We start from the raw sequence: 13,995 nt of genomic DNA, 5'->3' as shown, positions 1-13,995 counted from the left end.
TTGTAACGCCCTGGATAGCCAAGACCGCTACACTGTGTATTTATAAAGGGGTGAGACTTGCTAATCAAGTCATTTAATTAAAACGTGTCACTAGTTAAGGTGTTCTAGGGCTAAAAGACATTTTGGCCTCAAAAGATACACTTTATAAGTTTAAACAATTTACAGAAAGGATCCCTAGAAGTACAAAGTTTAAAAGCCAGTTTACAAAACTCAACAGTTAAAGGTAAATATTAGCCATACTAAGGCAAAATACAAGGTTTTGGTCCTCTCGTCCCTGTAATTTCCTCAACCGTGGCGGCTGAGCGGCCTGACATGTACATTCACCCTGCAGAGCTCTCCGGTCAGGGTTGACTTGCCTTTACCTGCACCACGCAGCACCCGTGAGCCGAGGCCTAGCAAGAAAACAACATACACAGCATATACGATATTATCAAACAAATATTCTAGTAAGCATGTTCAAATGTTCAATCCATAGCATATAAGCATACATTAGAGTACGAATAACCTCATCTATATTTAGACTATTCAACAATCTCGTTAATCACATTCATAGCCAGATATTATAATCAATCAACTCAAATACTAGGGCCGACACCTTAGGTCACACCCTCTGTTTAACCCACTGACTCCGGCCCGCTTAAACCGAGCTCAGTGCATAATAAGCTGTCCTCGGATACCAGTGTCCGAGCCGTGGCACGCTTAGGCCGTTGGTTTACAATTTACATGGCATAATACCATTCTTTCAATCATATATGTCAGGGAGCCCTTAGTCCCGTTCAAATACTCAACCGGGTATAGTTTTCTTACCTTTAGCTTCTAGATGAATTAGTTACGGGCGATACTCCTTGAGCGCGATCCGATCCCCAAGCCCTAGCTTAGTACCTAGTCACAAACATGAGGAAGGATACCATTAACAACCTTAAATGAGTTTCTAAACCAAGCTCTAGTCCTCGGAACATTGAACTTCACCAAATATGGTAAAAGACTCAACCCCGAGCACCCTAGGTTAAATTCCCAAGCCTAAAATCTCAAAATCCCAAAATCCCTTAAGGGCCCCGGCATGGGCCATCCATGCCGCAGCATGGCCCCAGACAGAACCCTCCATGGGCACAAAAACAGGTAAGGGCCGCGGCATTCCTTAGGCCATGCCGCGGCCCGCCCTCCTCCTCAGCACAACTCAACTTCCAAGGGTCGCGGCTCACCAAGAACTAGGCCGCGGCCCAACCCCTTCGAACCCAGAAAACCACCATTTGTAACTCCCAAACCTCATGCAAACTCACTCAAAACCACCCTAAATCCACAACTCAGTTATCCAAAGACTTCCCACAAGATTCCAACAACTCAACCCAGCTGAAACCTAAGCTAGAAACCCATCAAAGACCCATTTCAATTACTGAAACTTCCTAACTTAAAACACAAAACCCAGCCATGGAAACTCTAAAATTCAACCATCAAACCTTGAATTGAACCTTACCTCTGTTGCAGAATCACTTCTCCAAGAGTTCCCTGACCTAACTTCAAAGATTCCAGCCTCAAATCCAACCTTGAATACCAAAACCACAACCATTAAAACTCAGCCATTTTCTCAAGATTCCCAACCATAGAAACGAAAATTCAAAGATTACCTTGGCTCTATGTCAATCCTTGATTAGTTCCTAAGCTAATCCTCCATATTACTCCCTTCAATTCCCAAATATTCAACTTGATTCTCTTGAAAACTCAGAGTTGTTCTTCCTTAAGAGAGAGAAGAGAGAGAAAGAGTCGGTTTATATTTCCTGTGTCTAGTATTTTCTAAGGTCTTTCAAGTATATCCTTAGGCTATTAGACTAATCCCAGCTCGGGGTGCCGGAAACATTCCCGAGGGCAAAACGGTAAAATCCCCCCCAATAATCCTGCCTAGACATTCTAACCTCAAATATATCTCCAATTATTTATTTTCATCACCCGATAGTATGAATCACTACCCGATACCTAAAATACTCCTTGACTTGTCCAAAGTCAATTATAATGCCCCGTTGTGACTTTTCCCGCTATCTAGCCCTAGGATCGCCTCGAGTCGCCGGCTGCAGAATTATCCACATAATAATGTGGTTCTCACATATACAACATGTCTATTTCATATTATCACATAATATCATTAATTATCATATAATATCATTTAAGCACTATTAATCACATAATATCTCATTCAAATAAATACTATTCACTCAAATCTCATTTATGCCCTCCCGGCACACTAATCAAGACCCTTAAGCCTTATTAGCGAATTTGGCTCGTTACATCAAGGTTCCCCAAAATTGAACATAACTGGACTCTTCATCAAATGGATATAAATAAATAATGCATTCTTACATGGAAAACTAGAAGAAGACGTCTACATGAAAATGCCTCAAAGATATAAGATTAAGGGGAGCTACCAAAAAATTTAGTTGGCTAACTTAAATGATCTTAAAGCCATTACTCCACCCCAATGGAACCCAACTTAAACTTTCTGATGCGACCTCTTATAGAAGCATGATTGGCAAGCTGATCTACCTGACATATCTTAATCAGTCCACAAACTAAGATCAATTCCTAACACAAACTATGCTTAATGGGCATCCAGGTCAAGGGTTATTCTTTTGTACCAAGACTGAACCTCACATTCAAGCCTATGATGAAATAAAAATATAAATCCAGACGATCTTCAACTTAAAGTATTTGCAGATGCTGATTGGTATCGTAGGTGCACTATAGAAGATCTATATCACTGAGTGTTCCTAAGAAAATCTCTACACTCTTGGAAAGCCTACTATCTCCAAATCCTTTGCAAAAGCTGAATATAAAAATATAGCCAATGCTACGTACTTGTGAAATTTCGAAGACTTCGGCATTGAACATAAAAATAACAAGTTCTATTTTGTGTTAACAATGCGGCAATCCACCTAGCAGACACATGGAAATTGATTACCATATAATAAGTGAGAGAAGGTTCAAAATGGTTTATTGAAATGATACACATAAACTCCAAAAACAACCTTGCAGACATCCTAACTAAAGCTTTATTTTCAAATATGTAATCTATGTAAATTTAGTTAGTTTGTTAGTATTTTATTTACAATTGGCAATGTGAACATTTTTTTTGTAATTAGATCTTTCACTTTTCAATAAAGCTAGTTCTATTTTCTACTTCCTACTAATAGCAGTTTTTCCCCTTAAATATAGTTATTGAAGAGTTTTGCACTCTGAACTATTTTTTGTGGCAACAAGCTCTCTGAATTATAGAAATCATTGCAAACATGCATCTTTTGTTGTATTCTATTTATTTTTTAAGCAGTTTGCTATTAGTCACATATCACATACATAGTTACAGTGCGATGGTCTATTTAACTAACTGAAGTTAGCCAAAATCGAGCTTCGTGGCGTTAAATATACAAAAATTATTTCTAAAAATGCAAAAACATATTTTCAAAATTTGTTATTATATCATTATGCATGTATGTATTTGCATGTTAGGACTGTTGAATCTTGCCACATTAGCGCAACATCAGTATTACATGAGCAAACTGTTTAAAAAAAAATGAATGAAATACACTATAAGAGACATATTTACAATAGTTGTTATAGTTCAGAGAGAATTTTTGCCACAAAAAATAATTCAAGAGCAAAACTCTATAGAGGTCATAGTTTAGGGGGGAAATTTCTTATTTATTAATAAAAAAAATAGAAATGTAGTTCAATTTTATTTTCTAGTAATTAAACGTCAACAGGCCTTTAAGAAGAAGATGCTAAAAAAATATTGAGTTGACCTAGATTAGCCTGGACTTGATATTTGTAAAGTATTGGTCCCTTCGTTATTTTAAATCTCTTTAATTCTTCATTGGAAGACTGATTTTATAGGGTGTGTTACATATTTGGTTAAGGATGATTGAAACATAAATTTCACCCCACAAAAAAATATTTTTTAAGAAAAACAACAACCTTAGCTGTTTATGGTATTTACAGTATATGGAATAAGGCCCTTTTTCTTTTTTTCCTCACCGTAAATGAGTGTTTTAGTATGTTAGAACAGCTAATTTTATCAAATTGATCAGGACTTTCATTTATTATAATCTGAATTTTTTTTCCGCAATCATAATCTGAAGTTATAAAATAGTAGCATAGTATTGCAAGTGAAAATTTCCCTAAACCAAAATATAATAATCTAAAAACAACAAATAAGATTTAACAAGAATAATCTGAAAATTTCAATCTAGACTTGCAAGTGTATGGGCTACAACATTCCCAGTCCTAACAAGAATTAAACAACTTGCCCCATTACAACATTAAAGGAGGAAAGAAAATAATCCCTCTTCTTTTCTTTTTGGCTCCATTTTTGCACTATTAAGCCATTATTCAGTAATTTACTAAATCTTTAGTATCCTAATTATCCTTCACTAAAAATGGATTCACTGCAGACATTGACAAAAAATAATTAGACTCAAATCCGTGAATATAGATTTATTTTTTTTAGTCGAATCACGAAAATATCTTGCCTAAGAACAAATAATCTTAACTAACCTTATTTCGAATAAAACTAAATTTGTACAAGCCAGGATTAGCATAGTAAAGATCTTTGCTTTTAATAAAATTATGGGCATGCAATGCATATCAAATAGAAAAGAAAAGAAAAGAAATTTAAAAAGAGTATAATGTTGTTTTGCTGACTGTGCATAACATGATGACGTGTATCAGTGTCCCGGTTAAGCGATGGAGAGATTCTTGGGCGGCATGTGGCCGAAATAACTAGTCAGTCATTTTCTTGATTTAGTGGACCCTCTGAAAGATATCAACGCTAGATCCCGGCCTCTACAAAAACGTCGGAACGGGAACGGTACTTTGACAAATTACCAATGTCATTGTCATGTGCATATCACGTGATACATTAATTACAACTCATGCCTTGCCTACCACACAAACTTATTTTATTATTATTATTATCATTAATCATTGAAAAAAAAAATTACTACATTCAATGATTTGTTTCTAGCCAGTTATTTTATATAAGATTTTTAATACAGTATGCAAAAATATTTTTTTTTTCAACAAAAAAATATTTTTTTTTATTTAAGAATTTTCACTTTTATTAGTTTATTTTCTCATATATTTGTATAAAAGTTGATTTATGTCTTACTCTTAATCAAGCTTTATTAATTTGGAATAGTATGTTTGTAATTTGATTATTATTTTTTTAGCTTATTTTTTTTATATTACTGATTTTATATTAAATTTTTCTTTGGTTGTTTTATAAAAAAAATTTTAATATGAATTGTGTTTTTATTTTTTATTTATTATAAACATTATTTTTTAGATTGTACATTTCTTTTCTCAAATCTTGTGTAAGGTAATCAGTTACTTGATTGATCTTTGACAGTTATGTAAAAAAAAAACCATAGAGCTAAGTTAAATAACATATACCAGGAAGGGTAACCAATTACCATAAGAGAGGTGACGGGTTACTCATATTAAATATGAAAAAAAAAACATCAAATTTGAAGGAAAAATAGGAAGAACGCTTCATTAAAAAAGGAAGAATAAATAATTATGATTTTAGTAACATGGGTAACCAGTTACCATAAAGAACTCGAAAATATACACACACATCAGAACGTGAAGGTGACCAGTTACCCCCAGAAATATACACACAAAGAACGTGAAGGTAATCAGTTCCCCCCGGAAATTTACACACAAAGAATGGGAAGGTAACTAGTTACCACAGATCTAAAGATAGAAACAAATATCAGATCTACCCCCTTCCCCTTCTCTCCCATCTTCTTCATATAATTTTTTTTTTTCTAGAATTGAATGTTCACATCAGGGTAACTGGTTACCCATTCACATTTTTATATTTTTATTAGTTTTCTTTCCAAATTTTGGTGTTCTTATAAGGGTTACATTAAAAAGAAAATGCTGAAAAAATTGATTTGAATTTTTTTACATATAGTGGAAAAAACTACAAAAAAAATTACAATAATAAATAACAAAATAGTAAAATAATTATGTAATGTAATGATAAAAGAATAAGTACAAAAAATGAAGAAAAAGGAAGGAAAAAAACTTAGGAAAGAAAACTAAAAAAAATATGAAAAAAAAAAACAAAACAATAGAAATAATGAAGGAAAAAAACAGATGAATGAATAAAAATAAAAAGAAGAAGAAGAAAAATAATAGAAAATGGAAAGAAAAAAAATATGAATGAAAAAACAAGTAGAAAAAAATGAAAAGAAATGGAAGAAGAAAAAAGAAAGAAAAAAAAATAGAAGGAAAATATAATAAATACAAAAATAAAGAAAAACTAGAAAGAAAAAAATGAAAAAAAAAACAAAAACAAAGAAAAAAAAGGAAAGAAAACTGAAAATATATGAACAAAAAAATAAAACAATACAAATGAAAAAAAATAGATAAATGAATAAAAATGAAAAGAAGAAGAACAATAAAAAGAAAAGAAAAAAAGATGAAGGAAAAATTGGTAGGAAAAAATGGAAGAAAAAATAAGTAAGGAAAAAAAAGAAAAAGAATAACTGAAAAAATAATTAAAAAATGAAGGAAAAAATAATAAAATAAACTTCAAAATCAAAGAAAACATAACTATGATTAAAAAATGTGGCATTTCAATATTTTAGTTAGCTACTAATTGTGTTTCTCATATTTTAATTTTTTATTTAATAAATTTTCCCATACAAATTAAGAAAAGTATAGGTGTTGTTTGGTAATGATAACTCTACAAAATATAGTTAATTTACCACTTTTTATGTGTTAATTATTGCTTAATTCTTGAGTTTTTAATTGATTTATTAAGTTTTTAAGTAATTTTGAATTTATTGAGTTTATTTTGATTTTCTATATTTTTGTGAATTTTTATGGTAAAAAGTTGTAGTTGAATTATTATTATTTAGTTGGAAGTAAAAAAATGTTGTAGTATTGAACTTAAATGTAAAATATAAATTAAGTTATAATTAATATTTTCAAAGAATTAACTTGATTTATTTTATAGTTGAAAATATTTTATTATGATTTATTTTATATTTATTTTGTAGAAAATTAGTCTATTGTTGGTGCTTAAAAATTAATAAGAGCAAAGAAGATAAATGTGTAATTTTGAAGGAAATAGCATGAAATGTGGCATTTTTCCTTCAGCCAACCCCCCTGCCGAGACCCAGGCCCAGGCACAATCACCTTCCCAGTCGTGCCTCCTCCTAGCCGCCTGGCCTGCTCCACCTTCGGCCTAGTCCGTCCAAAGCAGGCCCAATGCCTCAACCTGCCAGCTCAGCACCCAAAGGCGTTCAGCATCTCTCCTTCATTTCCTCCCGCCTTCTATCTGCCTCACCCAGCGCCTCCTCATCTTCAGCCAATCACCATCTCCACGCATGCCAGCCTGGCACCCAGATCCGGCCCACCAGCCACCAGCTGCTGCCATTTCCTTCACTTGGCCCAGCCCACAAGCCCAACTCAGCCACAGCCAGCAGCCACCTCCTTCCTGCCACAGCCCCCTCTTGAGCCCATCAATTTGTACATTGTCTCCTTGTCCAAAATGCCAACTTTTTACCCACAATTTTTACCCAAAATCATCATCACTCCTACAAATTACCCCTATTTGCCATATTAGTACTAATTTAATTAATCTAATTAATTTAAATTGATTATTTTAATAATCTCATTTTGGCTATAAATAAGAGTTTTCAAGACCATTTGGGGTGCTTAATTTTTGGTTACCATCTTCTTTTCTCTTATTTTTTCTCTACCATTCTCTCTTCCATTTTGGGTTTTTCAAGAGCATTTTGCAAGTATGTATGTCATTTATTTTGTAATTTCTACTCTAATTATGTGCTTCTAATCTTTTTCATAAGATTATTAAGATCATGATGAAGCAACTTGTAACTAGGTAATATTTATGTTGTATGTTGATTTCTCTTGTATTGCAACAAAGTTTATGGATTTTTCTTCTTCATATATGTCTTTCATCTTTAATATCTCGTATTTTGGATTGTTAGATAATATGCACATTGTTCTTCATTTTGCAAAAACATAATATTCTTTGTGTAAGATGTGTCATTAAATTGTACACATCCATGCTTAGAACAAAAATATTATGTTTTGCCTTATAAATAATGTTCATTGATTTATTTGTTATTTCATTAGATTGATTTACAATAAATGCTTTGAAATTATAATTTTGAAAAGTGAAGAAAAATCTTATCTTTTTAGAAGTAATTTGTGCTTAAAATTATAAATCTATTTGGAAAATGATAGTTTGAATTATTTTAACTATCACTAAAACTTGGGAATCAATATACTAATAAATATTATTAAACTTACATTTGATGGATTCTAGTATCTTAATAATCTTTTCTTTTAACACTTATTGTTAAATCATTATTGCTTTATTTTTATTCTCTTAAATAGCTTTATTTTTCAATCATTTATTTTATGTTCATAATATTAAAACTCATCAATCTTTGGAGCTAGGTTAGAATTTATTACTTTTGATTTAAAATAGTTTTCTTTTTTATTTTAGACAACTCATTTGGGTTCGATCTCGTGCTTACACGAACACTATATTCCATATACGATTCGTGCGCTTGAGAGTATAAATATTTAAAACATACTCGTTTTGGATCCATCAGGTAACACTTAAAAAAAATAGTTTTTTATTTAATTAATTAAAAATTTTACAATTAAACATAAAATGTATTTGGTAACTCTATTTTTATTTATTATTTTTTTAAATTTTAATTAAAATTTTGAAAATAGAATTTTTTTCACTTTCAAAATTTTTTTAAACAGTTTTCAATTTTTTTTTTCTCCTCTTCTTCAAATCAACACATCATATTGTTAAACAAAAACTAAAAATTATCAAACGCATTTATTATTTTTTGTTTTTAAAAACAAAAAACAAAAATAGTTACCAAACATATTTTTATTTTTTTAAAATAGAGAAATAAAAATAAAATAATATTTTTATTTTTGTGTTTAAAAAATTCAAAAACAAAAATTTTACCAAACGGCCCCATAATTTTCATATTTTTGGACATTGATGGTATAAAAGTCATATATTTAAAAAAATTCCAATATATAATCTAATAGTTCTATTAGTTTACTTATTTAGATGTACAAACATATATAATTAAAAAATATTATGATAATAAATAATTCCAAATTGTTGATTGTTCATTTTTTTAGTTTTAAAAAATATATAACTTTTTCAATATTTCACTCTTTCAACATATAATTATATTAAAAGTTAATCACCCTTTAACATTTTGTACAAAGAAAAATATAGATAAACAAAAACATTTTATTATTATTATTATTTAAAATTCTCATTCTTTATTAAAAAATATATATAACCAAAATTCCTATAAACGTAAATATAATGAAAAAAAAATTAAAAAAATACACCATAAATAAACTTATTATATTGAAATGTTATATATGTTATTTTTATTATAAATTATGTAGTTTTCATAAAAATATTTTTTTGAAAAATACCTTTTATAATCTGTTAAAAGTAATCACTATTCAATAATTTGCTTATTATTATTATTATTATTATTATTATTATTATTAAGGGTCTTGGTTATTGGAGTAGTTAGGTTACATTCGTAGGTCAAACCGTGTGAAAATCACTATCTTCAAAGTACTCACTTAAAATGGTCCAATCAAAAGAAGAGGGAACGCCTTTCCTCAACTTCTTTATCAAATGTGAATGAGTCGGTTCTACATGCGGACCGTCTATTAATTTAATGTGTACATATTTTTATTCTAACGTTATGCAATTTCTAACTTTGAGTCTAAATAGGACTGAAGAAGATGGTCAGTGATATTATAGACATATGTTAAATTTTATTATTTAAATAAATGCTGAGAAAGATTCAACGTGGAATTCACATGCAGCCTATGTTGGTGGATCTTACCAGGACCATACGACTCCACGTATATACTTTTTTTTTTTTTTTAAATTGACAACAGCCAATTCAATTCATGTGAAATACGGCACTATTCTGATCTTCTAAAATTTAGTTTATTAACAATATTACATAATGCTGACTGACAGTAGATAAACATTCTAATGCTTGGTTTATATTAAATCTAATAAAATACCAAAATCTGTCAATTGACAAAGTTTATATATCATTAGACATATTTCAAAGAGATAGGTACAAAATTCACGTCTAAGAATTACACCAGCTACATAGATACTCATCACTACTACTTCAGATTACATGGATGCCCAAAAGCTACACCAAATATAAAGACACTTTACACTATATGATACTTTAAAAAGAGCAAAGGCATAACACTGCTAACCTTTTAATGTAAATTTTGTCCTAACATAACTCTCCAAAAGGAGGAAAAAGTTGAATAAGCCTGTTATTTTTCATGCCGCAGAAGATACTTTTCTAAGACATCCATATTTAAAATACAGGAACTTGACCTCTTTTTCATTTCTCTTCATTTTCTGTTTTACTCTTTTGGCGGGGGTTGTCAATTCTACAGCTCTTTCCTAGCGCCCGAACAAGGAAAAATAAATATAAAGAAAAAGAATAACCTTCAATGCTTGTGAAGGTAGCTCATGAAAGTAGCTGAGTGGGAAAATCCACCATATGAGCAAATTTTCTAAATTTACAAATGACGAGCTTTTCATGGCCCCTCTTGGTAAGAACAAGCAAAAATCACTCTGGAATCTGGATCATAACCTTCTTCCAATTTTAGCGAATCTTCGGGCAACCCCAAAAATAACGGCCTTGGTTAATAGTCCCCGGTCAAGACTGCAGGCGAGCAGAACTGCCCCACCGACAACTAGAAGTTTAGGAATGTTCTTTCCTTCTTGTTTCTCCAATGTGTTGTGTCCTTCGACCACTGATGAATCTTCACAAGCATTTTCTATTGTTCTCAGGTAGTCAGCACTGACTTTTGTGTTAATATGAGCCAAATGGGCACATCGTGAAAATGGGGCTCCAGCGGCTCTTGCCTTCTGGTATTTGCGCAAACCAGGATCAATCTTCTTAACAGCTCCCCACATACCCTGCCGGACTCCAAGTTTTGCAAGTTCCCAGGGTATACCCATATCCTCGTGGTGAAACAGTAAAACCTCACAGGAAGTCATCAGGCCATCTCCTCTTCTTGATTCAACTGGTTCATAATAAAAAAAAAACAAATCAGCATCCTTCACTATCAAAAAGCAGTTCAAAAGTTTGAAACTAAAAGCATGTTTCCTACATTTCCACAAAACAGATACATGGTCAAAAGATCATTTTTAAACGAATAGAACAATGATTACCTGGACGAATGCACCAGCTCGAATAGTATAAATCAACACGTCTAGGTTTGCTGCGCCTTTCAACAGATGGGTAGGGTACTCCCTAAGAAAAATTAAACAAGAAAATAAGTTAACTACTGAACTAGGAACTTTCATTGATCAAAGTAAACATGCAAGAAACTATATCTGAATGTACACTCCAAGAGTAAGGAGTGACAGTACTCAATAATATCCTCTACTCACAAAGTGAAAATAAGTTCTCTACTGAGCTAGATACTATTATTGATCAAAATCTAAAATGCAAGAAGGATGCTAATCTGGTAACAAATTTCTTCTCATACCTTAGTGACACAGTAGTACGCCTGTCCTGATTCCCAAATGCGACGACCTATCAAGTACTCTCTATCGCTACAAAAGAAGGGGAACTGTTCCAAAAAAAAACAAGAACATTGCAAAAATTATGAGCTATAAATGAAAGCAGCAGAGAGAAATCATGACATGAATCAATCTGGAATAAATAAAAGTTCTAGCTCACCTTGCGCACCCATTGCACAACCATGGCTCCAGTAGTTGGGCATTCCTCCAAAATAGATGAATGAATAAGCATGTCATCCCACTTCATTCGAAACTCATCATCCCAAAAGAAATCCCTCACCAACTCAGCCGTGGCATCCTCAAACACAGTTCTGCTACGGTATTGTGGAGGTCCGGTCTGCGAAGACATCATACCAAAACACAATCCAATTTAACATTCAATTGTGCAATGAGTTGCATATTTAAGTACACATCTTTGGCCATAACTAGATATATGATCTGGTTCTCTTCCAAATCCCAATCTTGTTATTCTAAAAGCTAAAGTTGCCAAGTATAGAGCACTAAGATTGAAAAGAATGAATGTTAAAATTACCTCGGGGTCCCTTCGCCATGCTTGATAGCCCATAGTTGGGGTGGAACGATCCATCATCTTAATCCAAGCAGGACCTCCATCTTTCTCCTCAACAATCCGACAAAGGTGTTCCAAATCATCTCCATTCACAAGAGATGGAATTTCGTTTGTAAGCCGTGAGGAACTGCCCAATGGAAAAGGGGGAGAAAATCATAAAAAACTATCAGTATTAAGCAGAATTGCAAAGTGAGCATTTCAACGTAGTAGATAATGAAATTAAAAAGTACAACAGAAACCCAGTATTGAAAATTTAATGAACAAGTTAGGATTTTTTATCGAACCTAGAATCAGAATTGACCATAGCTGGTACGGCGATAGCATTCTGTTGAATCCCATCCTCAGAACCCCATGAAACGCAACTGGGCAGCTGAAATTTCAACGAATTCAAGCTTGGCATCGAAGCAAAGTACAGAGACGACGATGTCGGTGGCGAGGACGATGAAGCTTCTTGTTTTGAGGCCGAACAATCAGACATATCTCTACCCACCAAACTTGCCCATTTAGGTCTCCATGCCCAGCCAACCACAACCCCAACAAAAACCGCAATCCAAAGAGGAGTGATGAACAAGACGAGCTCACCCAACACCTCCACAATCGTGGGTCTCCGGAAAATCTCCAAAAATGCCGAAACCAAAGCCATATCCGAACTCAAACGAAAAAACCCAGATACAAAAACCCCAAAAAAAGATAAGAAAAACCCTCGATTGAATCAAAAAGTGTGGTTGTTAAGCACAAAGATTACTCGAGGACTTCAAAGAAGAAGAAAACCCTAAGACCCAACAACCAAACCTTCCTCCTCCTCCTCCTACCTCCCTATCTCCCTCGCTCAACAGATAACACGAATATAAACAAAAGAAGATAATAATAAAATAAAGAGAAGAGGGTTGGGAAAGGAATGAAAGCTGAGATTAAGATATGCAGAAGAGAGAGAAAGAGAGAAGTGGATAAGATTCGTGGGATAAGCGGTAGAGAAACGTATTGGGGAGATTACCGTAGGGCCTTTAATTGGGTTTGTTCTTTTCTTCAATCCTTTCTACAAATGGCGTTCGCCTCTCGTAAAAATCAATCACAGTCTTCGAACCAAGCAATTTGTCTTGTAGAGACCTCTTCCTTTTAATAAAATTCAATATCCACCAACAATTTATGAGACTCAGACCATATATAACTTTCTCTCTCTATTTTTTTCTTTCAACTACATGGAAATGACTCACTTTACTTAGCTGTATGCTACCATCATATGTATGTGAGTGTATATTTATATACATATATTATGTATGTGAGTGTTGTGGTCGCCGCGTTCTCGTTTTACACGTTCCAATTTTTTACTTTGATTTTTTATTATTATTATTATTTTGATTTTCAGATTTTTTTTCATTCTTATTTTTACTATATTTGTTTCCAATTATTTAGCGATTTGTTAATCGCTTGCTAAGTTAGAAGTAAGAATTTACATGTTGAAGCAATTTATGGATATGGCGCTCCCTTAAAAAAAAAATTGGATGAAACTTAATATTCCAAGGAAATAGTACAAACTACAAACGAGAATTGAGTTGTAATTTGGTTGGAAATAATAAATAGGCAAAACAAAAAGAGTAGAATGAGAAAGAGTAATAAATTTAAAGGGTTGGAAAATTATAAAAGGGTGGATTTTAATTTAGTTTGTGAAAAATTATTTTTAAGAATGTGATTAATTGAAAATTGAATGTGTGATTGGTTGTAATCTTAAAATAATCAAACAAAAAAGAATAGTTGAAGAGTATTGAAAATAATG

General features: G+C 32.4%; 1 protein-coding gene across 1 annotated transcript; it reads right to left on the bottom strand.

Moving 5' to 3' along the window:
• Positions 1 to 10,132: 10,132 nt before the first annotated feature.
• On the bottom strand, positions 10,133 to 13,424 carry LOC133778191 (uncharacterized). The gene is made up of 6 exons (XM_062218056.1): positions 12,506 to 13,424; positions 12,186 to 12,348; positions 11,814 to 11,990; positions 11,620 to 11,703; positions 11,300 to 11,381; positions 10,133 to 11,151 (listed from the first exon to the last, which is right to left on the bottom strand). The coding sequence occupies exons 1-6, from the start codon at positions 12,862 to 12,864 to the stop codon at positions 10,709 to 10,711; spliced, it is 1,308 nt and encodes a 435-aa protein (XP_062074040.1). The 5' UTR covers positions 12,865 to 13,424; the 3' UTR covers positions 10,133 to 10,708.
• Positions 13,425 to 13,995: the final 571 nt, after the last annotated feature.

The sequence above is a fragment of the Humulus lupulus genome, chromosome 5 (genome assembly GCF_963169125.1).
Source record: "Humulus lupulus chromosome 5, drHumLupu1.1, whole genome shotgun sequence".
NCBI classification, from domain to species: domain Eukaryota; kingdom Viridiplantae; phylum Streptophyta; class Magnoliopsida; order Rosales; family Cannabaceae; genus Humulus; species Humulus lupulus.
The sequence above is the reverse complement of the archived record's forward strand: the minus strand, read 5'-3'. Positions and strand labels throughout refer to the sequence as shown.